The following is a 25,429-nucleotide window of genomic DNA, read 5'->3' on the forward strand; positions in this document are numbered from 1 at the left end:
TAGGTCTGATCTCCACAAGTCAATGGGCTAAAAAATTGTTGGTCTGAACCAAAACAATCACTCTCGCACTGTGTAGAGACTGACTTCTTTACTTGTATTTGTTGTGTCTCAAACATTGAGTGCAGGGCTGAGTGTGCCTGAGAGGCTTTTCTGTGGCTGCTGGTTAACAATGAGAAGCGGAGGTGTAGAAGCAGGCACCTGCTAATAGGGCAGGGACTTGCCCTATAAGTGGCGCCTGCCAAGAAGGCGTGGAGCGTGTGCCCACCACCCCATGGAACAGGCCAGAACAAGAACTACTGGACCATGTGTTCCTGAAATATTGCTACTGGCAGAATTGCTGCTGGATGCACCATGTTTTCCTGAGGAACTGCTGTATCCCACTGGAGTGGTGATATTTTTTCCTTTCCCCCGCTACTTCTTTCTCACTCCTTCTCTGACCTATCTTAATGCATCTTCCTTTTTCATGGCACTATAGTGTATTGGATTTAATCTGAGTTGGGTTGTAATTTGTTTAACAACCTTGGCTGTGTTCAAGGTATCAAAATTGTGATCTGAACAGATTTGGATATGTTTTTGCAACTTCGAGAAGTTGCCACTCAGAGTGCCCCCGAGTATCTGTTTTGTGATTTTAGCTGTGTCCAAAATAAATCCTGCATTTGAATTTACCCTGGGAGATTTGTCCATCTCCTATTCACCCCGCAAAAATCAAAAGGATCCTTTTACCCTCCCTTTTTGACTGTGGAGGTCAGGGCAGGCCCTAACACTACTGGTGACAGGAGCGGGGTATAACACGCTCTTGAAAGGAGGAAATAATAGAGAATTATAAAAAAGTAGAAGTTTCTTCAGCATTGTCTATAGGATGTTTTCTCTTTACTGCTGGCTGTCCCATCTTGCTGGGTTGTTGCACCAATTATTTTTCCTTCCTAGATCTTCTGTTGGCTGGAGGTCTATTAAGATTTTAGAAAATGAATGTTATGGTAGAGTTAAAAGCTGTGTCTCTCAGGCAGGACTTTTTTTTCTTCCAGAGAAAAAGTTTTAAACTGTGCCTTTCCAGTAAAGTGAAAAATATCCATGAGCTAATGAGGCAGCACAGCAATACTACTTTCTGGCTATCAGAAAGGACTGCACACATTTTTTTCGATGTGGAGTACATACAGCACAGAAAACAATTCATGGTATGGCAGCACTCGGAGCTCAGCGCTCTGAGTGAATGTGAAGACATGTAAATGTGATCTCTAAACAAAACCACCCAGAATTATACTCTTATGCTGGTAACTCTTCTGTTACTTCCATAGTGTTTCCCAATTAAACAGGATGAGAAAACTTCGAGTAAAATTACCAGAACTAATTTTCTAGCTGTGCTTTTTAGTCTTGGCACAGTTATGAATATTTCATGCATGACATTTTTTACTTATAAAACCTACACTGAAAACTTCATACTCAGCTTGAAAGTTTGCCCTGGTTTGAAATACAGTTGTCTTCAGAAAATAGATTCAACTTTCTTAAAAGAAGAAATGGAAAATTATAAAAACCAGAAGAAAGAAACTTCTCTTAATCATTGTTTCTTCTGCACAGAGGATTTTGCATTTCTTTTGAGGCTGATTAAGCTGTTTTTTAAATGAAAGTCAGTTTGGGGTTTGGGCCCATTCCAATGATTTAAAAAGGTCTCTTAATTTTCTGAGGATTTTCTGAGGAGTCAGCCGAGTTCCTCAGGTGCTTCAGTGAAACATGTACCTTGGAAAATCAGACCTCAAAAGATGAAATAAGGCTTTAAAGAGTAGATTACTAGCTTTCCTGGAGTGGCTGAGATGCACACAGTAAGGCTTCACTCTGGCAGCTGAATTGGCAAGAGCGGACCTCGTGCCCATTAAGTCCCATTGGTGGAAACTCCAGTATTGGAGATAAGCTCATCTTAAACATAAGGGAATTAGTCCAGCTTCCATTTAAATTACTGGCAAAGCTCCAGCTATATTCAATAGTAGAAGAACTGAGGCAACAGGCATACAAAACCCTGTTTCTAGGTCTGATTCCAGCTTTTCTTACACATCCAAAGCTCATGCTGAGTATTGTGGTCACTTTAGCAGGATTAAGACTGATTGGATTGTTTGGGCAGATTTATATTGCTATTCATTGTAAGAAGCACTGATACAGTTATTAGTGATGTATGGTTAATAAATATTAGAATCATAGAATAGTTAGGGTTGGAAGGAAACTTAAAGATCATCCAGTTCCAACCCCCCTGCCATGCACAGGGACATCCCACTAAATCAGGCTGCCCAAGGCCCATCCAACTTGGCCTTGAACACCTCCAGGGATGGGGCAGTCATAACTTCCTTGGGCAACCTGTGCCAGTGTCTCACCACTCTCATGGTGAAGAAATTCTTCCTAATGTCCAGTCTAAATCTGCCTCTCTCCAGTTTATACCCATTTGCCCTGGTCGTATACGCACAAGCTTTTATGAGTAGCCCCTCTCCAGCTTTCCTGTAGGCCCCCTTCAGGTACTGGAAGGTCACTATGAGATGTCCTCCGAGCCTTCTCTTCTCCAGGCAGAACAAGTCCAACTCTCTCAGCCTGTCCTGGTAGGGCAGGTGCTCCAGCCCTCCAATCATCTTTGTAGCCCTCCTCTGGACCCATTCCAACAGCTCCATGTCCTTCTTACGCTGAGGATTCCAGAACTGGACACAGTACTCCATATGAGGTTTCACAAGAGAGAAAGAGAGGGGCTTTAAAAAAACGCTAAAAAACATTAGAAACTTAAATGTTTCCATTATATATTTTAAAGTAACCAGTATTACATATACGGCCACTTCAATTCACTGACACAGAATTGTTTGTGTTTGTATTTGTGTACGTGCATAACCCAGGTTCCTTAGCAGGATTTTGGGGAAAGGAGGGCAATTGGAGATGCTGATGTAGTCGACTCTCCTCTACTGACAATGGGAGGACCAACTAAGAAACACAGATAAGCGACATGACTTAACATAGCCTGAAAAGGACAGGAGAGAGATAGAACACCCATCATATAAAGATGAGGTGTTGAAACAACAGTCACGTTGGAAAAGGATTAGCCATTTGGGATTTGAAATTGCCACCCACTGAAAGCAATGGCAAAAATCCCACTGGATTAAATGTCTTGGACCCTTGCACAGGACTGGTGAGATGCTATTCATAGCATAATGTATATGCCAAATAACACTATTAATTGTCAAGTAAATTATTCATCAGATCCATCATTTGGTCCAGCCCTGTTCAATGTCTTTATCAATGACCTGGATGAAGGCATTGAGTGCACCCTCAGCAAGTTTGCGGATGACACTAAGCTGGGTGGAAGTGTGGATCTGCTGGAGGGTAGGGAGGCTCTGCAAAGGGACCTGAACAGGCTGGACCGCTGGGCCGAGGCCAATGGCATGAGGTTTAACAAGGCCAAATGCCGGGTCCTGCACTTGGGGCACAACAACCCTATGCAGCGCTACAGACTGGGGGAAGTGTGGCTGGAGAGCTGCATGGAGAAGGACCTGGGGGTGCTGGTTGACAGCCGACTGAACATGAGCCAGCAGTGTGCCCAGGTGGCCAAGAAGGCCAACGGCATCTTGGTTTGGATCAGAAATGGTGTGACCAGCAGGTCCAGGGAGGTTATTCTCCCTCTGTACTCGGCACTGGTGAAACCGCACCTTGAGTACTGTGTTCAGTTCTGGGCCCCTCACCACAAGAAGGATGTTGAGGCTCTGGAGTGTGTCCAGAGAAGAGCAACGAAGCTGGTGAGGGGGCTGGAGAACAAGTCTTACGAGGAGCGGCTGAGAGAGCTGGGGTTGTTTAGCCTGGAGAAGAGGAGGCTGATGGGAGACCTTATTGCTCTCTACAACTACCTGAAAGGAGAGTGTGGAGAGGAGGGAGCTGGGCTCTTCTCCCAAGTGACAGGGGACAGGACAAGGGGGAATGGCCTGAAGCTCTGCCAGCGGAGGGTCAGGCTGGATATCAGAAAAAAATTCTTCACAGAAAGAGTCATCGGGCACTGGAACAGGCTGCCCAGGGAGGTGGTCGAGTCGCCTTCCCTGGAGGTGTTTAAGGAACAGGTTGATGAAGTGCTTAGGGACATGGTTTAAGGGAGTGTTAGGAATGGTTGGACTCGATGATCCAGTGGGTCTTTTCCAACCTGGTGATTCTATGATCATCCAGACATTTCTTTTCTGGCAGATCATCCATGGAAGCCAATGGGAGCATTGTCTAAACAAGGTCTATTAGGATTGGGCCCAAGGTTACACAAAATGCAACTGGCACAACTTCTTCCTCTTCCTTCGGTTCATAAAACCATGCGCTGGTCAATAGGTAGGCAGCAGGGGTGCTGTGTCTTAGGATGCTAACCGTTCTTTCACTGATGCAGATTATTCCCTTATATCTCTTTAATCTGCCTGTGCCAACTCCATTTGGGTTCTGATCCTGGTAGTGCACACGTGTGCACATAACTCGAACCTTGCTGGCAGTATAACATATTTCAAGCTGCAAATGAAGCAAACCTGTCTCAGTGTCTGTGTATTATTTTTTTCCCCAAAAAAAACCTAGAGAATTAATCTTTTGCTGTCTCGATAGGAACAAAGTAAGAACCAGCCAATTGCTTAAAGGATTTGCACTTCTAGCTATTAAAATACAACTCGGGCAACTATCTTCAGCACTGAGCTCAGTTTCTCCCAGGGGCACATTAGAAGCATTTGGAAGGTTGCAAGTAACCTTAAAGAAATCAGAAATAGTGGCCTGAAAAAAAAACCCAGTAATTCTTTTAGCTCGTAAGGTGCTCCATATGCCTGAAAGGTACTTTGTAAATGGGGCTCTTCATGACAGACTTCGAGGATTTGGCTTCTCTGGAAACGGAGTGTTTTTGTGAAACGGAAACCGTGCTTGTGGATGCTGAGCATAGTTCTGTGCTGAAATGTATGGTAAAGCAGCTGATTGCAAAGCACGCTTAGGACAGTGGAAAGGTTGCGGAAGACACTGGCTGCTCTCAAGGAGGTCCAAGCCTCAGGAAGGGTCCACACTTCCTAAAACAGTACGGGATGTAACCGCTGCTGGCTTTCACACAAATCAACAACTTGTATAAGCCGTTGGTACATAAGCATATCTCCCAGCGCAGAGGGTGTTTCTAGTCTCTGCAGTGACTGTTGGCTGGAGCTAACACTTGTCCAGTGGAGACAGTTCCATGGCCTCTGTGTCATCTACTAGGAATTTCGGAACTGAAGCAAACTCCGCATGGTTTCCCAGCCTGCTGTGCGGAGGGTTTTTATGTACACCGCTCTGTTTGCTCTCCGTACCTGTCTGCCTCAGCATCCCACCTCCCTCCCTCGTCCTGTAGCACAGCGACTCGAGCTGACCCAGACCCACTGCCCGGGACTGGCAGTGGGCGCTGGGCTCTCGTCCCAAGTCAAGCGATAGGATGAGAATCAGCCTCAAGTCGTGCCATGGGAGGTTTAGACTGGATGTCAGGAAAAACTTCTTTACTGAAGGAGCGCTGAGGCCCGCGCGGAGGCCGCGCAGCGCACCGGGGGAGTCTCCATCCCCGGAGGGGCTCAGAAACCGTGGGGCCGCGGTGCTTCGGCGCTGGGCTGAGCGCGCACCGCGCCGTTACGCGGACTGGGTGCGCTTAGAGGTCCTTTCCACCCACGGCGCTTCGACGCCTGAAGTCCCGGCACGGGTGCTCCGCGCGCGCGCTTCTCCCTCAGCTTCCGAGCGGCCTCGGGCCGGGGTCCGTCCCCGCGGCCAGTCCCGTCCCCCCGGCGGCAGCGGCGCGGGGGGCGGCGCGGCTGGGCGGGGCGGCGGGAGGGGCGGCGGCCGCGGGCTCTGGCGCCGGGCAGACGGCCCGCGCCCCGCAGCGCTGCGGCCGCGCCAGCGGGTGCGCGATGGCCGCGCAGGGGAGCAGCGCGCTGCCGCCGCTGCTGTGGCTGTTGGCGGCGGCGCTGTGCGGGGCGGCCGGCGGCGCCCCCAGCTGCCACGAGGTGCGGACGGCGTTCCAGCTGCGGCAGATCGGGCCCCTCAAGCTCGTCCCCGACGTGCCCACGGCCGGTCAGTACTGACCCGACCCGTCCGCGAACCGCGTCCCCCCGCGCCGCCGTCGGGGGCTGCGCGGCCGCCCCGGGGACCCGGCGGGCTCGTCCCGCCGCTTCGTAAAGCAGTGTGGGAAGACTCGTTAGGGAGAGAGACGGGAGCCACTGCGCGGGCGCTGTGCGGGCGTTGGTTCTCGATGGGCGCCCGCAGCGCCGGACCCGCCTCCCCTCCCGCGTCCACCGGCTGCGGAGAGCCTTAAGCGGGGGTTCCTTCTGCGAAGGATCCGTTTCGTAGGAGGCAAATTAGTAACCAAGTCGTGAGGGAAGGCTTCTGTGAGCAGCCGTCGGGCCCCTCGGGCCGCGCTGCGGGTTCGGCGGAGGCGCTCGGGGGGCGCGGGGGGGGGCGGGGGCCGAGCGGGGCCGGGGCGGCCGCGGCACTTCGCCCTCGGGAAAGTGCCTGAGCGTGTCCTGCGTTTCCCTGTAGTTCCTGGGCAGTGCGTAGCTGCACTGTAACGGGAAAGTAACGCACAGAATAATGCCTTTTTTTACTTTTTTTTTTTTTTGGCATATTCTACGGTTACCCCGTAACGAGCGTTGTAAGGGAATAGTGTGCTTTTTATAGCATCAGACGGAATTCTTATTAATGACTGTGTATCTGTCCAAACAATGAAGTTGCATCCCTGACTATTACAAGTTTTAAGAAAATCTTTACAAGAACTGGAATAACAAAGCAAAGGCTATTAATCTCATAAACCGATCTGTAGCTGCCTCACGCCGGCAGAATCGCCTGCAGGTGGGTGCTGGTATAAATGTCAGTTTGGGATGTTGCTGAAAGTTTTTTTCCCCATCCTTTAAAAAAAGAAAAAAAAAATTCAAAGCCTGCTGAGTTTGACGGAAAGGCTTCTCATCTTAAGTGAGTTTTGGATCTGTTTTCTGGCATAGGTTTCTGTCTTGGGGAATAAACTTGATAGGCCATTGGGCTGATCTCTTACGGCAACTCTTAACAGCTGCAAATGATTGCACCGTGCCAGTGATCTTTACCTTTGCTCTGCGTAAAGTAGTTGAGATTTCACATAGCAGTAAAATTGTCCGTGAACATGGAACCGTTCATTGTTTTGTGGCAAGAAGAGATTTGCAGGAATGGCATTGTGAAGCTTGAATTATGATACCATTCTCTTTTGCTGATAGAGGCATCAGATCAGACTTCTCTTCTAAAGCTAAATGTGAAACTATTAAAAAAAGAGATAAAAGAAGGCTTTTAATGGATTTTGGTGCACACTTATAATGCTCTTTCCTGAGCTCTTTCTGAAAGAAGTTCTTCGAACTTTAATTGAACTGATTGTTTTATATTTGCTATAAGAATTCCAGCACTGTAGATGGAACTTGAGGAAAATTGCGTGCTTCCAGAAGGAAGCTGTAGATGCTGTGGTGGTTCAGGGAGGTTTCATTATATTGTTGTGCCATATTGAATGTCCCTATTGAATAACAAGCTCTCAGAAAATAAATAGCATGAGAGAGGGTGGCGGAGGGTAATATGCTTTTAAATTTTAGCTTACAAAGGCTCTTTCTGAAGAGGATGATTAGAACAGAAGAGAGCTGTGGAGAAGTAGTGCATATTGATCTTCCCTGTTAAAGTTAAGTATACGCAGCTGCACCAAAGCTTGTGTGTCTTTATGTTATCTTGCCAGATAGTAATGTCTCCTGTCTTGTGCCCTCTTTTAATTAAGAACTGAAGTGTTCTCCAGTGTTCTCATCTGGCAGCTATTATCAGTGAATGTATCTTAATACAACCCTTCACGTGCACACACTTTCTCTTTGTAGGATGTTGAGGCTCATTTTATGATGCATTTTAACAACACGCAAATGTTGAAGCACCTCCCCTGAAGTCTTCAGGCAGTTGTCAGTTAAAGTGGAAGAGGGTAAGAGTGGTGGGTAGCCAAGGGTGACGCTGAAAAGCAGCGTGCTTAGCTGAATCCAGCACTGAATAAAGACTATTCAGTTGAGAGCTTCCTGCTAACTTCTGCTTGTGTGGGCCAGACCTGCGCCATGCACTGGGGTGCTCCTCAGTAGTCTGCATGTTGCCTTTGCCTTGTTTTATCTTGAAAATGGAACTCTTCCAGTCCTGTTGTCTGTTTACTACATATTTTCAATGACAAAAGTGTTGAAAGCCCTTGGCTAATCTCAAGCCAGTCAGTATTTATATGTTAATACAATAAACGGGACAGAGGTTAAAGTCTTAATGGTTATTAAATTCTTACAGTCTTCAGGAAAATCAGCGGTTCAGTTGAGGAGAGAGGCCCAAACCAGTGCCAAGAGGATTAGCAGGCAGACCGTCAGGTGTAGAATCATAGAATCCCTAGGGTGGAAAAGACCTTTGAGATCATAAAGCCCAAATGTACCTGTCCACTACCAAATCATACCCCTGAACACTTCATCTACCTGTGTTTTAAACACCTCCAGGGATGGTAGCTCAACCAGCTCCTTGGTCAACGTGTTCCAGTGCTTGTTAACCCTTTTGGTGAAGAAATTTTTCCTAATGTCCAATCTGAACCTCCCCTGGCACCGCTTAAGGCCATTCCCTCTCGTCCTGTCACCTATCACTTGGATGAAGAGATCAACACTCACTTTTCCACAACCTCCTTTCAGGTAGTTGGGTAGTTGCAGGAAGTGATAAGGTCTCCTCAGCCTCCTCCAGGCTAAACAACACCAGTTCTCTCAACTGCTCTTTGTAAGACTTGTTCTCCAGCCCTTTCAGCAGTTCTGTTGCTTCTCTGGATGTGCTCCAGGACCTCAGTGTCTCTCTTGTAGTTAGTGGCCCCAAACAGAACACAGGATATATTTTCTGACTCCTGTTGTGGATGGTGCTCGGAATAAAACAAAATACCCGGGAGAGTTTGGAGCCTGCAGTCTTCTGTGGTATTAGTAGTGGCTGCAGCGTTGAAGTTGCAAACTGATGGATCCGGGAGACGATGATGGGTCCCAGGTACAAGCTTCATAGGTACTGGTTGCTGATTCCCTTTGTTATGTGTGATCTGCAGACAGGTCACTGTGATCCCAAAGTGGGTAGGTGAGTTGAGAGAGGGATGTCAGCATGACGTACACTGGGATGGAGAACGGCTTTGGCCAGGACCTGTCAGCCTCTTTTATAAAATGATAAAATGAATTGGCAGAGAGAGGAGGAAGACTCCTGGGGAAAATATGCTTTTTTTGGTAAGATGCGATGTGAATCTGGCAGCAACTTTTCTGAAACGTCACCTTTGCAAGAGAATTCTTGGAGGTGCCTCATAACTGCCTCCTAAAGTTTTCTTCCATAGTTTCTCCAAAAGATAACAGTTATTTTCACAAATCTAGTCCATTAACAAGGGCAGGACTAAGAAAGAAGGTTTTGCTGTGGCATGGATAAGAGGCTCAAACAACAGATGTTTTTGAGGAGCAAATCCCCTTTGCCCATTTGTAAGACTTTCTCTTCCACTAGTGGAGTCTGTGCTGCTAATTGGTATTTTGTTTTTCTGGAACAAGCAGTGTTTCAAAAGTAATTTGCTGCAAACGGCAAGCAGATTAGTCAGGTAAAGGTACTGCTGCCTTGGCTGTGGGAAAGGGGTTTTTTGTGTTCCCCTGATGGAAAATGGGGTAATACAGTCCCAGTCTTGTACTTTGATTATCAGAGGCTGAGCAGAGATGTTTTTGTAGGAGCTCCTTGGTTAACGTTTTGATGAAAGAGAATTGTATGCTGCCTCCAGGAGTGAAGGGCTGTGTTAATCCTGCCAGGGGACTAAGGCATTGGTTCCAAGGAGTCTAGGTATCTTAGATCTGATGTGTACTGCTACATATGGTATTCCTCCCAGGCATGGGACTGCTGTTAGTGATACTCTGTGAGCCCTGGGTTATATTACAGCATAGCTGCACGCTGGCATGGACTGTGTTTAAAGTTCTACTTATTCACAGGCTTTATCTGTGGCATGGAGCACAATTGTGGCTGGCTGTCACTGCTTTCCAAATTCACAAGAGAAAACCAGAATTAACTGCAGTCTGTAACTTGGCCGCATTCAGGCAGTGAATTGTGGCACAAGCGGAATAAAACTAGCCCTGTTGATTCCTTTGGTAATCATGTAACCAAGAGAACATCCTGTCCCTTTATATAGGCTCAGTTCTGTCTCTTTCACTTGTTGTCTAGTGTATGATCATGTAAAAAAAAAGTCTGTAAACATGTAAGTGTAGAGATAGAAGAATTGGGCTGGTAAGCAGGGAAAATACTTGTATTTTGTGAGAGTTCTAGGAACTCTTTACCTTCTAAGTAATCATCTTGTTGAGGACTCCCAAAATGATGAATTTCTTATCTTGCTGCCCTACTGCTTTACGAAGAGCACAGAAGCTGCTTAGACTGTGCTCAGGGACTCACTTCTGATGGGCAGATTTTGTCCTACTAAAAGCTTCTTTATTCTCTACTGCCATCCTGCACCTTAAATCAGCAGAAGCACTCACTACCATGTGTATATACTGAATATCCCATAGCAGAGCTGGACATGCTTTAGCTATTTACCCATTAGACCTATTTTACTTTCTGAATAGTGACAGGGAAGTCCTCAATTCCTACCAGAAGCTCCTTGCTGCATGTAATGCATGCACTAGACTGGATCTCAGCCTGGGGCAAATTTCCCATCATCTTGAGAAAGGACCATGAGCTAAATCCCTTTTGGATTTATCCAAGAGTGTCTATTACACTAGCTGTTTTATTAGGAAATGGGCCATGCGACGCTTTATTTTCCTGTTTGTCGCTTACCACTCAGCTCTTTATTTCTGTCATCTTAGTGAGAACACTGTAATTCCCCTGGTAAAGGTACAGTGCTGAAACACACTTTGCGCACAGCAGTGTTCTGTCAAAGTCACTCATAGATCTGGTATGTGTCAGATGTGAAATGTACTTGCTATATTGGCTCTGGAAAGTTTTTGCCCCATCAGAATGAGTGACCAAAATCCTCTGGTATGAACTGCAGTTTCTATGTGGGTTTACTGTTCATCTGCTTGTATGGTTGCGTGGGACTGTCTTCAGTAGCATGGATGAAGGGTACAACTAGGATAAGATGTTGCTGGATGAGGACAGTCATATTAATGCTTAGAAACAGTGTGGGGTGGTTAAGATTTTAATAAGAGGCACAGAAAATAACCTTGTTTCCATGAGGTTTCTTTGTCTTTTAGAAAATCCTTGTAATTGTAAGAAGTTTGTTAAATCACCTTGACATTACTTGATATTTGTTACACTGGAAGGCTTTCCTTATTTATGGACGCACAGACTGTTAACCTGTTGGGGGGAGTAGACCGGTCCGATGTGAGATGGATTCTTTTCTCACTTTGTCGCTCTTTGAGTTGCTTAAAATAAGGCCAATTGTGCCTCCGTTCCCTGTTCTGTGGGCTGCACTATAGTATGTTATTTTGAGGAGTATTGCTAAAGAGTTGCAGCCAGGCAAAATATCTGTCTTATACCTTCATTTCTTCAGGCTGACTTCCACTTACTTTCTTTATGTGAGGCAAAAGGCTAGAAATTAGCTTGGTTTCTGAAACTGAAAGCTGTCTGAAATTCAGCCCTCATCCAGAGGCAGTCCCAAGGAGGGCGCAGAATTTCCAGAGTCCCTGAGCAGTCATGGGCTGTAGTCTACACTTGCTGTAATAGCTGTTCTTAGCAGAAGAGCTATGCTTTTGCAACCTGCAGCTTCTCTGAATGATGCCTCCTTCATTCGTGTCCTCAGGATTTTATAGCGTTATTTAGGTTCAGACTGTCACCAGAAGTGTTAACTTAAAGCTAGTGATGACTGTGGATGCAAGCAAGAGTCATGTCTGTGGTAATGTCTTTCTCTCCCTCTTTTCCTATGTCCTAAATTTCTGCTTGATGCAGGACCAGCTGCCTACTCTGTAATGCCCTCCTGGGAGTAAACTATACATACACACACAAAAAAAAATCTGTTTAAACTTACATAGTGCCTTATAAAGATGGAATCACTGATGTTTCACTGCCAGATGGAAATCTGTAGTTGTCATATCTGTGAACCTTGGGGAAAGCAGTGGCCTCAGTGACTTGCATGAACTTTGGTCCAAGTGAGTAGAAGACTGGCTTAGTCATTCACATCAGCCTCGCCTGTAAATACCTTGGGAAGGAATCTAAAAGTCAGCAGAGAACCCACTGTCTGCCACCACACAATCTTGTTATCAAACTGAGTCAAGGGAAGGAGCCAAGTATTACTACTTGGTCTATTGATTCTCTCAAATGTTCATATAGTCTATTCATTCTCTCAAAAATCTCTGCTGAAAAAGCTGTATAGTGATGGTCAGCTCAAGATCTGGTGATTCTGGTGTTGAAATGGATCTTGGGATGGAGAATAAGCTCAGTAAGAAATGACCTATCCTTAGAATACTGGTGGCTCCTTACAGGTGCCTCTGTAGCACTTTTAGTGCCACTGGAATTTTGCCATCAGATTGTAATCAGAAAGTAATAGAAAAGTATCCCTCCAGCCCAGCATCGCAGAGCTGAGCAGTCAGTCCTTAACCAAAGGACAAGATTAAGGAAAAGACATTGATGTAGTAAGTGGAAACGAAGTTGGCATGATAATAATTGCTGTATGTATCGATAAAATAAATATATCAAAATAAGTAAAAACTTTTATAAATATTAATCATGAAAACTGGCATGAGCCTGAGGATCCATAAAAAGTCAGGAGTTGTGTTAAATGCACCCTGGGACATAAAATGGGTATCTTTTAAAAAATGGGTTTGCTTTTAGATGGGATAGGACTTGAGCTATAGTTCCAAGTATTGTGCAGTCTTTGTAATTGAGCCTTTATCCCATGAAAGCATTAAATGACATGATAAAGAGGCATTTGTTTAATAATACTTCAAATACATATTCATTGCTTGCCATTTTAGAGCACAGCATCTGCTTCTAGGGGAAAATATGAATTTTGATGGTTCAGAATAAGTTTCCAAACAGCAGCCAAGACCGTGACACAATTTATACTTAATCTCTCAATCTCTGTCAATTTGATTAGGTGTCACTTTTTAATATGATAGAATCATCCTGATATCTATAAAGAGATATTTGCAGATACTTTTCTTTCACAGTAAGCTAACTTCCGAGCAGCATCAGTGAATGAAATGAGGTACCTAGCTAATATTTAATCATTTATATTTTCTTAACTACAAAAAAAGTTGCGAAGCAACTTTGTCTCCACCAAGCACTCAAGATTTATTTTTTTAAAGGCAGTATATTGTTTGAGGGGGGGAAATGCAAGCTATTTCTTCACAATGTCTTGTTCTGTTTGAATCGACAAAGGTAACCTGAGCCCAAGCTAAGAGCTGGGTCTGCAGGATCTTGTAGTACAGACTTAGGTGGGTGAGGATTTTCTCTTGTTTTGTGTCCTTTGTGACTCAGGGTGGTCGTCTGTAGATTCAAGTGTGCTAGGAGACTGTGGATGATTGGATTGGTTGCAGCCTGGACAGGGAACTAACTGGTGTGTGGAATAGGGACAGTAGGACTGTGTGCCAAACTACTCTGTCTGTTAGAAACAGAACAACTGTCCAGGATGCTTTTCTTTTTTTAATGGCTGCATTTTGGCTGTTTCAAGAGCTAAATATTTTCTGCAGCAATACTGATACTTGAAATTAGTCCTTTGTGTCTAAACTGTTTTAGCCACAGTGGTCCTTCCTGCTACCCTGTAAAGACCACAAGTATTTGTATCCCCATTCTAAGGTGTCAAATGAAATTCAGGTGGCTGAGAAGACTTTGCCAGTTCCAAATAGTTCTGTATTCCGGTGGCAACTGATGGCAAATGAATCTCTGCATAGCTTTGAAATGCAGTGTAACCAATTCCGCTGCTCCATATCTTTTTTATCAGCAGACCATTTGCCTGCCTCTGGTTGGTTTACTCTTGAGGTAAGAGGTTTCTGCACTTCAGTAGTAGGGTGGTGCCCAAAGGCTCACTTGGGTTTGAAGATGGTCTCTTCTGTACAAGGTTCTGCATGGTCATGCCAAGGGATTGCCTGAGCAGTCTTACAGATCATAGAATCACTATGTTGGAAAAGACCTGTGAGATTATCTAGTTCAACCATACCTGTCCAACCATACTAAACCATATCCCTAAGTGCTTCATCCACCCACCTCTTAAATCCTTCCAGTGGTGGTGACTCAGCCACCTCCATGAGCAGCCTCTGCCAGTGCCCGAGAACCCTTTCCTGGGTTTCATAAGATGAATCTTACAGAGTGCTTTACTGTCCTGGACCTCCCTGTGGCTCTAAGTTCTTTTGTATAGCACCAAGCACCTTAGCAGTATTTAGCAGATGATTTATGATTGAGTGACCAGAGCCTTGCCTCTTATTATAGATAAGCACTGTGAATATAATTTCATGAGAATAAATCCATCTGTTTTAGTCTTTTCAGTACATCGGTTTTAAAGGATGGGTATTAATTACCTTCTTAGTGTATTCATACCTGCATGATTGATGTGTAAAGTTTTAAATTGTGATATTTCAAGGCACTGGTTCAAAGAATACAGAAAGAACTTAAGACAACAGACGAATTTTAAATTTCACATTAAATTTATTTGCTACGTTGTTGACTCAAAAGTCTCAAGAAGCATTATTAATACATATAATATCTTCAGGATCTATCTTGCATTTTGGTAGCTAAAACAAAGGAATAAAGAGCAAGTGTAGCCTGGCAATTGCATAGGAGCTTCAGGACTGTAGAACACAGAAAATTATTCTCCTAGAGGTTGTCTTTAATTGGCGCTTCCCCCCTTTTCTTTTGCTATGCAGTTTTAGCCTGCTTTATATGATCCTGTGCTGTATTCTGCCTTTCTGTGTTGTTATTGGGTTTCCATTAATACTGATGGTCAACGTGTGTATGCATTCGAACTATGTATATATGGATTTTTTTTTTTTGTCTTCTAATGACTCTACTTTAATTTCCTGGGGTCATGGTCTTTCCGTCTCCAGAGTTCTTCTATCACATGGTGGGTGTGGCAGCGGCAGCGGTTCGGGAAGGCCATCCTTCTCTGAGGAGCTTGTTCTGAGAAAGAGCCTCTGCTCTGCTAAGCAGACCACCATCAAGTCCTTTAAAAACAAATGAGAAACACATTTCAGAGTACCATGTTTCGGACCTGACAATATCAGATAGGTCACGGTAGCTTTGTTTGGCAGCTAGTTAAATTAGATAGTTCGGCACATCCCTAGATGTTAATGGTTAAATGTATTCATTGTTCCAACAAAGGCCCTATTCATAAGAAGACTATTCTTTGCTCGTTACGCATGCATAATTCCCATTAATGCTGGGGGGTGTGTGTTAAGTGAATAGAGAGGGGGGAGAATGAAGCTTATGTTTACACATCCATGTTTGCACTCAGAAGAGATGTTGTAACACATGAGAAATTGATTATGTCTCAACAGATCCCTTAACTTTAAGGAACTTTTAAATCTATGCTTTAAATTGAGAATGAGAATGGGGATAAAAGTGATGCTTGTATAATTGACTGCCACCTTGCACACCGTTCTTTCTCAATGATTAGAACTATTACTTCGGTGCTATTATTAGAGAAGCTCTTTGAAAGTAACTAAGTGCTCAGAAATTCAGGATTCTTACTTGAATATTGAAATAATAACTCAGAATCTTTAACTTTAGGCACAAAGTTTTGCAAACTTTTGACTCGTGTTAATCAGGGTGATGAGATTTTGTGATTTATATACAATATGGGTATTTTCCATGGAAAACCTTCAGATTAAGATTCCTCACTCTTAGGTGCACATCAAAGTTATGTAAAAGCCATAAAGAAGCTAAGCATTGCCTAAGAAACCCTTTCAAGTTCCAAAAAGTGCTTGAACTGCTGAGGTTTTTGAAGTGCTCTAATCTCTGCCATGGGTGACATGCTAGGCTAGCACTTTTTTGTTTTGTCACAAATCATCCATGCACATAGTGCAAAAGGACCCTGACAAAGTCATTTTGCTTTTGAAAAGGGCTGCTTTTTTCATACCATTATGTCTCCCATTCACATCTACGTGTTTGCTTCCATTTTGTTCAGGTCTAAGTAGCAGGGCATTTGCATAGTCTTCCTTTTGTTCTCGGTAAATATGGAGTAAAATGAGCAAGATCCGTGCTGTGAAATTAAAGCTCTACTCTTGAGAGATCTTAAGGGCCAAATCCTCACAAAGGTACAGCAACATAGTGCCAAAGGACCTAGTGTCCAGAACAGCTTGCCCTTGGGTGTTTGTGTTAGGAAATGTGAATAAAGAAAGTGTAATCTGGTGAAAACGGGATGTAATTAGAAAAATACGCTGCTGAGAGCTGCTAAAAAAATAGAATAATAGAAAGTAGTGCTGAAACAGACCTGAAGTGATGATCTAATCCCTTCCTGCTACTTGAAGCCAGTGTAAGTTGCATTTAAATCGGTGATAGAAGATCACAGCCTCCTTAGGCTGTTTATTCCAGTGCTTAATTACCTGACTGCTTTGGGTTTTCTTTTTTGTTTGTTTTTTTGTTTGTTTTTTTTTTTCTGAATGCAAAACCGAACTCTCCCTTGCTAAAATACAGACCTTGTGCTTTTTAACCTTTTCTTAATACCTTCCTTGTTGCCGCAGCATTCATGTACATGAAAACTGCTCTGGCTTGTTTGGCTTTGAAACAGCACTCTCTGCATTTCCACAAGTGATAGATAGATTATTAGAGGTTTTTTTTTTTTTGTGTAGGTCAGTCCAGCCTAAGTTTGGGACACGTGCAGTCCAATGGGCTTTGTATCAAGCTGTGGGTACTCAGTGTCTGAAATAAATTTGACATAAAGTGCACTACTTTAACGTGAAATGAATTAAGTTAATAAAAGCTGTGGTGACTCCTTAAGCATCGTGACTTGATTTGGTGTTTGAGCCCAAATAATGTTTCTTCCTTCTTTGTAAATTTTAGAATATTGTGAAGAAGGAATTGTGTAGCAGATGTGTAATATGGGGATATCAAATTGCATACTCATTAAAACAAAATAACTAATTCTTTTGATTTGCCATATAATGGTAGAAGGGAGCATGCAGAGATTGAACTCTCAACAGCAGTTGAGTTGTGAGGTTGCTGGTGGAAAACTGCAGTGATGTAGCACAGCATCATGGAGATATCTGAAGGCATGAGGCTTTTATGAAGTAGGAAGTCTCAACTGCAGTGGAGCATTTCTTTCTGACTTCAAAAAAATATATATTCACCCTAGACTTTAGAAGTAGTTCACTATATTGCAGGTGTGTAGGCCAGAAGGTGGATATCGGGCTACTGAGCATAGAGGAATGTGGCCAAAATTTTAGGTTTCTTGCAAATAGAAACGGGATGGTCCAGATCAAGTCTGGAGATTTTCAGTTTTCCGGGTAGGGTAGCTCTGGCCCTTAACCCTGGGTTCTTCAATATGTCACTGTTTTGGGGTGTTTGTTCTTAAGCAGTGTTTTACTGTTACTGATTTAGGAAATTATTTGTGCTTTTTGGCTGAGAAAAACCAAGGCTTGGGGTTGTTTGTGCTTATATCTCTGGGTGGATTTGGTCTGACTCGAACATGCTCCAAATAGCTGCAATTCATTGCTGTGCTGCAGGTAATGTAGCCATACCTGGCATGATGCTGTGCCTGAATTTGGATCGTCCTGTTCTGCTTCCAGATCAGAGCTTGTGTCTTGCTGCTCCAAAGCATGGGTGTCTGTCTGCAGAATGCTCTGTGGCTGTACTTCCTGTGACTTGTCTTCAGAGTCTGTTGGGGAATGTGTTCCGGCTCCACTGTCCTTGCATAAGGAAGCCAAAAGGTGGGAACTGGAAGCCTTGAGTCATGTTTTTAGAAGTGACAGTGGCTTGCTAAGTAATATTTGGGGAACAGCACCCAGGATCTTGTTTGGCTGTTGAAATATTCCCTGCTTGTAACGCACAAGATGGATCAGGTTTTCAGAAGTGCAAGATGGCAAGATTTGCCTTTTAGTTATCTTCTGTTTTTACATGGGCAACTAAAAGGAGAGGTGTAATCAGTCTGAAGGCAAGAGAACAAAGCATGTGTAGAAAAGCCACTCACTTCCCAAAACAGCAAGGCTTTTAAAAAACAGAGATTGCAAGCACTGCATTTGGAGAAAGGCTTTCAAACTTCTGTACAGAGAAGTTCTGACTTTAGTCTCCTATCTTAGTTTCGAAATCTGGGAAAAATAGCTCTCTTTCCATTCAGAGCAGCCCAGAGTTGTGTTATATTTGACTAAAGTATTACGTTTTCAGTTTCAAGCAGTAATCAAATTTATTCTTCCTAGCCCAGTTTTCCTTAGGTACGTCAGGAAATATAAACATTTGTCTTCCCCGGAAAGTAGCTGTGGTTTGGCTGTACCCGATTGTCCTCTACAGCTAATGGGAGCACTCTCCTTTTACTGGCCACGCACCTGCTGTGCTCTCTGTCTCTTCTGATAGAAGTAAACCCCAGCTGTGATGAAAACTTTTCATGTTATTTGTTGGCAAAAATGGGTGTATGGCTGGTACTCCTAAATGGGGGAGTGGCTACTTCAGGTGGCTACTTCAGGTGGGATTTCATTGTGGACCTTCTTTAATGTAGTTCTTCATTCTTCATTGCTGCTGACCTGGGGGAAACACCAGGTAGAATCTGCTCCTGGTACAACCAGAACATTTTCTGTGGTCTAAGTGAGCCACAACCAAGCAAAGCAGAAACAAATGAGGACAAGCAGAAGGCCATTCTCACTCCTGACTTCAGAAGAGCCATGTATCTAAGTAGAAACACTGTTGTGAGCCTTAATTTCATGGGGGCTAGATTAGCTTGATAATGGCCCTTGCTGCTTTTCGGACTGCTTAGTACTGTCACCAAGTCCCTGATGCGTTTTGAATTTTCAACTGTTTGCCCTTGTGTTGATTTCAATTGAATGTATACAGCTGAAAATCACAAGTACTTGTCTGAAATAAAGTGCATGTCATGTGGATATAATTAAAGTGTTTCTAAATTATAATTATTTGTAGGTTCATTTTTCTGTTAATTTTTACTTTTTTTTTTTTTGTGCGATAATGGGAGGTTGCCTGGAGTTTCGTGGCTGTGCTCTTGGAACAGGATTCACTTAAGGGTTTGACCCAAAGACTGCTGAGTTCGGAGCTGTGTTAATCTCAAACTACTAAATCCCCAGAGAAGCGTGAAGCACAGCACAGTTTCTCTAACTGTATTGGTTATTTTGAATGTGACTGTTGATACCGCTGTGTGTTTCCATTGCCATCAAGGGTTGCTGGACCAGGCCTTCTGGTATTGGTTACCTTGCCTCTTTCCTGCCTTGAGTGCAAAATATTGCTTGCAGTCTAGCCTGGAACAAGTGAGCTGGGTATAAATTTAGGCTCAGCCTAGATAATCTGAAATGGGCTACTGGCCTCGTGTATGTGACCTGTGGGGCTGTCAACTGATACTTTTGGGTGAATCGTGGCTGTGGCAGGCTGTTTTAATTACCTGTAGGCACAGTGCAGCTGTCCGGCACCTTTCAACTTGGCATAATTTGGAACAAGCATTCAGCTATGCTCAGCCGTACCTGTAGCGGGGTGTGGATGTGCAGAAGAATGGATTAGCATGGAGGTGTGGAGCCAAACTGCTGAGACAGCACTTGCAGTTTTTTTCTTCTGCACGCTAATGCTAAAAGAGTGTTCGTCTCTAGTTACTGTCATGTATGTTGGGCTCTTTCCTCCCTTGCCTGCTGTGGGTTGCTTTCCAATGCCTGTGGGTCTAGTTTGTGACAAGAAACTCTAGATTTACATCAACGTCACTGCTCTTGACAGCAGTGAAATTAACTGCATAAGGAATAGAAGACAGGGAACAAGATGCAGAGCCCTTCTAGATGCAACCTGTAGCTATTGCTGGAATCGGACCTCTCAGCACTTGGTGATAAAGAGGAAGCGTGGCTTTATTATGGATCCAGGCACACAGGGGATGCCTCTGCCAAATCACATGCACCGATATGATCATGATTTCAGTTTCTTATTCAGGTAACTGATACATATTCATTAACAATTCTTGTAAAGCTATTACATATTGTAATTATTTTTGGGAAGTTATTTACGTTGAACTTTCCCAGTGCCACATTGTTATTATCTGTCTCTGTGTGTAATTTTTTTGGTGGTCTCCAGTGAAGTAATGAGTGTTTCCCACCTTATCCTCCTTCTGACCTATTAGTCTTTTCTGCTTATATGGTTTTATCTTGTTCTACAGCAGAGACCATCAAGGACTGTTTAAACTCAACCTGTGCCGGTCCAGCGTGTTCCTGGAAATGCTTGCTATATTCATACAAGGTCTGCACCGTGGCACCCATGGACACTATACCGTACACCAGATTCCGTTAATCACAAGATCAAGCTGACTGAATACAAAGCTTGCACAAGAAAGAAAAGAACAACAAAAATTTCAAGTCCACAACAGTAACGTTGCTGTTACGTGTTTGTAATCCGTTGCTTAGGTTTGATTCAGATCTGTGAATGATTGCTATTCCTTTTGTATAAATAGTATCAAGAGCTCATTTTGCTTTTCTTCTAGTTTTTTGATGTTTCATCCAGATTTTAAGAGTTTTCCCCTTAAAAAGAGAGGGAAATGGGATCCTAAAGAAACTAGTTCAGACACCAGTGAAAACTGGTAGAAGCTGTAGGTTAAGCCTGTGTATAACTGTTGACTTTCGTGCATGACTTCAGAATGACAAATGGCCAAACTGGTCAGAAGCATTTTGGATTTGGGCTGTAAAATTAGTATTTCAAGGAAGGCTGATACATATGTTTAAAGGAAAGAGAACAAGTCTTGGCTTCATGTATGGCTTTCCAGTGAGATGGCAAAAATGGAAGTATACAAATCTTGGAGGGGAACTGTTCTTGGAGTTTCCCCTTCTAAGTCCATGGCCCTGAGATCTAATAGGCTCTTGATTCCTTTTTATTGTTATTTGCTTTTGTTTCTTCTTCCACTCTAATCTTGTTAGAGATTATGTTGACACATAAAATGAAAAAGAATAAGAAATAAAATTGGATATAAATGTATCAATAACTTGGAGATTTTCTGTGCTATACCATCTTATATGTATCTGAATCATGGTGGGAAAAGCAGATTAGAAACTGGTTCCTATGGAAAAAAAAAGGTCATTTGTCCTTGGTAAAACAGTTGGTTTTAACATCTGAGTTATCCTTAGGCTTCAAAGTTGAGATAAGTGAGGCAATTCACACTTCTCAAAGTAGGTTTTTTTTCATCTCTCTGTAGAACTAGATAGACAGCCTCATTGATTTGTATTCAGAAGTTTTCTTTATAAATGTGCAAGGCTAGATATCTACATCTTCCACTTAAAAACAACTTCAGTTTTGCTGTAAACGCTGTGATCCACAGAGTGCTACATAGCTGTGCTTTCAGTTTAGGCTTACCACTATCTGTGGTTTCTATGGCACTTTTCTTCAGGTGCTGTAAGGCAGAGTTCTGTGGTAGTGAAATACTTTCCTGACTGGAGAGCAGAAATGCTGTTGTTAGTTTACGATTGTCCTTGGAGGGTATGGAGCAGGAAGGTTTATTAGACTCCTAGAAAATCTTTTGTATATATTAATGACTCTTGGTGCGAAAATATATGGGATTTTCTGCTGTGATTGTGGTGAGACATAGTGACAAATGAGTCATAGTAGACTCTAACTAAATTAATGAAAGTTCTTGTAATTTTTCTCTCATCCCTGTATTGCAATCAGACACGTTATCCCAGGAAAGCTGAGGAAAGAGCTGGCATTACAGTAAATAATGTAGAAACTCTGTTGATGTAGACCCACTGACCTCTACCAGCATAGATTATTTTAAAATGTGTTTTACGTGCATCAGTCTAGTTTTCAGTCTTTTAGGACGAAAGAGAAGAATGGATCCTCTAGAGTGTAAATCTTCTGAATTTGCAAGCACTGTGGAGTTAGCAAGCCCTTCAACATTCACAATCTTACTTGTCTCTCAGATGGGCCCACATTCAAAGGATTTGTCTCACTTAGCACTGGGCTGACGTGAAGTCATTTCATCTGATCGACATTAAACAATTTATCACTGGGATAAATATATACAGGAGTGCAAGATCTGAGCTCTCCCTTGGGCATGGCAGCTAGTGCTTGCCCTGCTGAACACCTGGCACTTACCAAGCTGAGTCTCTTCTCGGCTGCTCTGTTTTAAACATCAACAATTTAGTTTGAGATTCTGTAAGGTGGATTTTCATGCATCTGCTACTGAAATGATGATTCGGAGACCAGGGCTCACGCTTTCTTTGTTTGTTACGGAGGGGGGAGTATTTGGGAGCAGTAGTGCCGTGGCCATTTGGCATTAACACCAAAGATATATCCTCCAACTGCCTATTGAGAGCCAGATTGTTTTGGGAACCACTGACAAGTCTCCAATTGTAGGTGCTTTGTAGCCACATGTAGGCTTTTCCATTCCTCTGCACTGCTTCATCCCCACTTATTACTCCAGCATACTAAACTGAAGACAAGGTCTTTCCCTGTAAGCCTACTGCATCAGTGAGTAAGGTTTTTGTGGCCCCCAGCTTCTCAGCATCACCCACTGCTATGTCACTGTATGTTATGGGAGCTCTCTGCTTCACACATATTTAGGCCAGTTAAAGCAGATCATCTGTTAAAAACAACCTGGTTGAAGGTGCTTGGGAGAGACTGGGGAATGCTTATGGGAACCATGTCAGAAGTCTGTTAACAGATGTGAGGCAAAGAATAGTCGTTGCAAGTGGCCTTCAGGCTCCTAGGTACAGCCAGAGTTTCTGAGGAACATCCAAGGAAACTGGGTATGAGTGGCGTGAGTAGCTATCTCACTGCAACAGCTACTCCTCCTTGCAGGGAGGCTGAGGCAGATGAGTTGGAAAAGTCTCCAGCTGCCCTGGTTTTCCTGGACATCCTGCAGGTATACGTACAGTTGGAGGAAGACAGGCAGAAGGGAAGCTGAGTGCCCTTGGGGAAGAACGGTTAAAGAGGACCTTGTTTGAAGAGAGTGAAAAACAGTTGGAAGAGGGAGTCAGGGGTAGCAGATAGTTAATGGTTGTATAGGTTTTGGTGAGTGGAGGAACATTGTTTAGGGGATAATCAGACACTCTGTGCTCCTGAGCGTGGGCCAGGTTCTATGGGGTACAAGCCAAGGTGTAAAAGCTAATCAGTATAGGCATGCAGTAACCTGTGGTGCAGGGCAGAAGGTGGTTTGGAAACTAGGCCCAGAAATAGCAATACAAGAGCGATGAGAACCAGGCATGTACTTAGCAACAGGTCTAACAACACTACATTGTGCAGATGGTGCCCTTAAAACCTTTGTATTTTGGAGAGTTCCTGCTCTGGAAGCCCATCGGGGCCAGTGCCTGATGGTCTCCAGCTGTTCTGCAAGCTGTGGCTCTTGCTGATGCTGACAAGTCTCTGGAGTCAAGACATCTAGTGTTTCTTGCTGTTCCCCCTCCTTTCCCATTCTCTCTCATTCCCTCTTCTTTTTCTTTTGCAGAAAGTAATTTGCATTAACATGACTGGGAGAAACTAATTTTGCTATCAGAGTTATTAAAGATTTCAAGATATTACTAATCAGTTCTAATTTAAACTCAGCATCCAGGTGTGTATAGTTGTGACAACTTTTATTAGACTTCTGTAATTGTGTTATAAGTTATACCCTCAGGCCACTATTCATACAGTCAGTTGGAAAAGACCTTTGAGATCATCAAGCCCAACCGTACCTGTCCACTACTAAATCATAGAATCATAGAATAGTTTGGGGTGGAAGGGACCTTAAAGATGGTCGAGTTCCAATCTCCCTGCCATGGGCAGGTACACCTCCCACTAGTTCAGGCTGCCCAAGTCCCCATCCAGCCTGGCCTTGAACACCTCCAGGGATGGGGCAACCTGTTCCAGTGTCTCACCACTCTCATCGTGAAGAAATTCCTCCTTATGTCTAGTGTAAATCTTCCCCTCTCCAGTTTATACCCATCGCCCTTAGTCCTGTCACTACAGGCCTTTGTAAAACAGTCCCTCCTATGCTTTCTTGTAGCCCCCTTCAAGTACTGGAAGGTTGCCATAAGGTCTAAGAGCCTTCTCTTTCCAGGCTGAACAACCCCAACTCTCTCAGCCTGTCCGCATATGGGAGGTTCTCCAGCCCTCTGATCATCCTTTGTAGCCTCCTCTGGATCTGTTCCAACAGCTCCATATCCTTCTTATGGCGAAGATTCCAGAGCTGGATAGAATACTCCAAATGAGGTCTCACAAGAGAGGAACAGAGGGGCAGAAGCCCTCGGCCTTCTGGCTGTGCTTTTTTTGATGTGACCCAGGATCCGGTTGCCCTTCTGGGCTGTGGGTGCACATTGCCTGCTCATGTTGAGCTTCGCATGAATCAGCACCTCCAAGTTCTTCTCCGCAGGGCTGCTCTCAATAATATCATCCACCATCCTGTATTGAAACCATGATTGCCCTGACCCAGGTGTAGGACCTCGCACTTGGCCTTGTTGAACTGCATGAGGTTCTTGCAGCCCCACTTTTCCAGCCTGTCCAGGTCCTACTGGATGACATCCCCTCCTTCCAGTGTGGCAACTGCACTAGTCAGCTTGGTGTCATCTGCAAACTTGCTGAGCGTGCACTCAATCTCACTATCTGTATCATTGATGAAGATATTAAACACCACTGGTCCCAGTACAGACCCCTGAGGGACACCACTTGTCATGGATCTCCATCTGGACTTCGAGCCATTGACCATTACTCTCTGAATAAGACTGTCCATCCAACTTCTTATCTACTGCACAGGGATGCATCTCATCAGGTCCCATAGACTTATATATGTTCGGGTTCCTCAGGTGGTCATGAACCTGATCCTCCTCTACAATGGGAGGGAGTTTACACCCTGGTCACCATCTTGTTGTCCCATGACCCAGGAGGGGTGGGGAGAGCGGTTGTCAGTGAAGACTGAGGCAAAACAATTGTTGAGTACCTCAACTTTCTCCTTGTCTGTTGATATGAGTTTACCATTTTCAACCATCAGTGGGGGGGACGTTCTCTTTAACTTTCCTCTTCTGACTGATGTACCTGTAGAAGACCTTCTTGTTAGCCTTCACTCCCCTTGCCAAGTTCAGCTCCAGATGCACCTTGGCCTTCCTGGCCCCATCCCTACACAACCAGGCAGCATCCCTATACTCTTCTTGACTCAGCCACGCTGGTCTCTTCCTTTTCCTGCCTGATTTCCTACATCTGGGATCTGAGCGCTCTTGTGCCTCATGGAAAGCATTCTTAAATATTTGCCAGCTCTGTTCTGCTCCCCTGTGCCTGAGAACCATGTCCCAGGGGGTCCTACTGAGTGACACCTTGAAGAGCTAGACGTCTGTTTTCCTGAAATTTAGGGTCCTGACTATACTCCTTGCTCGCC

The 25,429-nt window shown here is 44.1% G+C and overlaps 1 protein-coding gene across 10 annotated transcripts in view; it reads left to right on the forward strand.

Annotated features, from left to right (window-relative positions):
- The first annotated feature begins 5,816 nt into the window (after positions 1-5,816).
- The window catches only part of LOC104068773 (glypican-5), a 501,941-nt gene continuing 482,328 nt past the window's right edge, over positions 5,817-25,429 (forward strand). For 9 of the 10 annotated variants that reach the window (XR_008451209.1, XR_008451208.1, XR_008451207.1 and 6 more), the window contains exon 1: positions 5,817-6,051. Coding sequence is in view for 7 of the 10 variants with exons in the window: in XM_054074212.1 (XP_053930187.1) it covers positions 5,889-6,051 (163 nt within the window). In the remaining 3 variants the exon portion in view is untranslated. Of the gene's footprint in view, positions 6,052-20,257; positions 20,338-25,429 lie in introns of all 10 variants that reach the window. The other variant, XM_054074214.1, reaches the window with a different exon arrangement.

The sequence above is a fragment of the Cuculus canorus genome, chromosome 9 (assembly GCF_017976375.1).
Source record: "Cuculus canorus isolate bCucCan1 chromosome 9, bCucCan1.pri, whole genome shotgun sequence".
Lineage (NCBI taxonomy): Eukaryota > Metazoa > Chordata > Aves > Cuculiformes > Cuculidae > Cuculus > Cuculus canorus.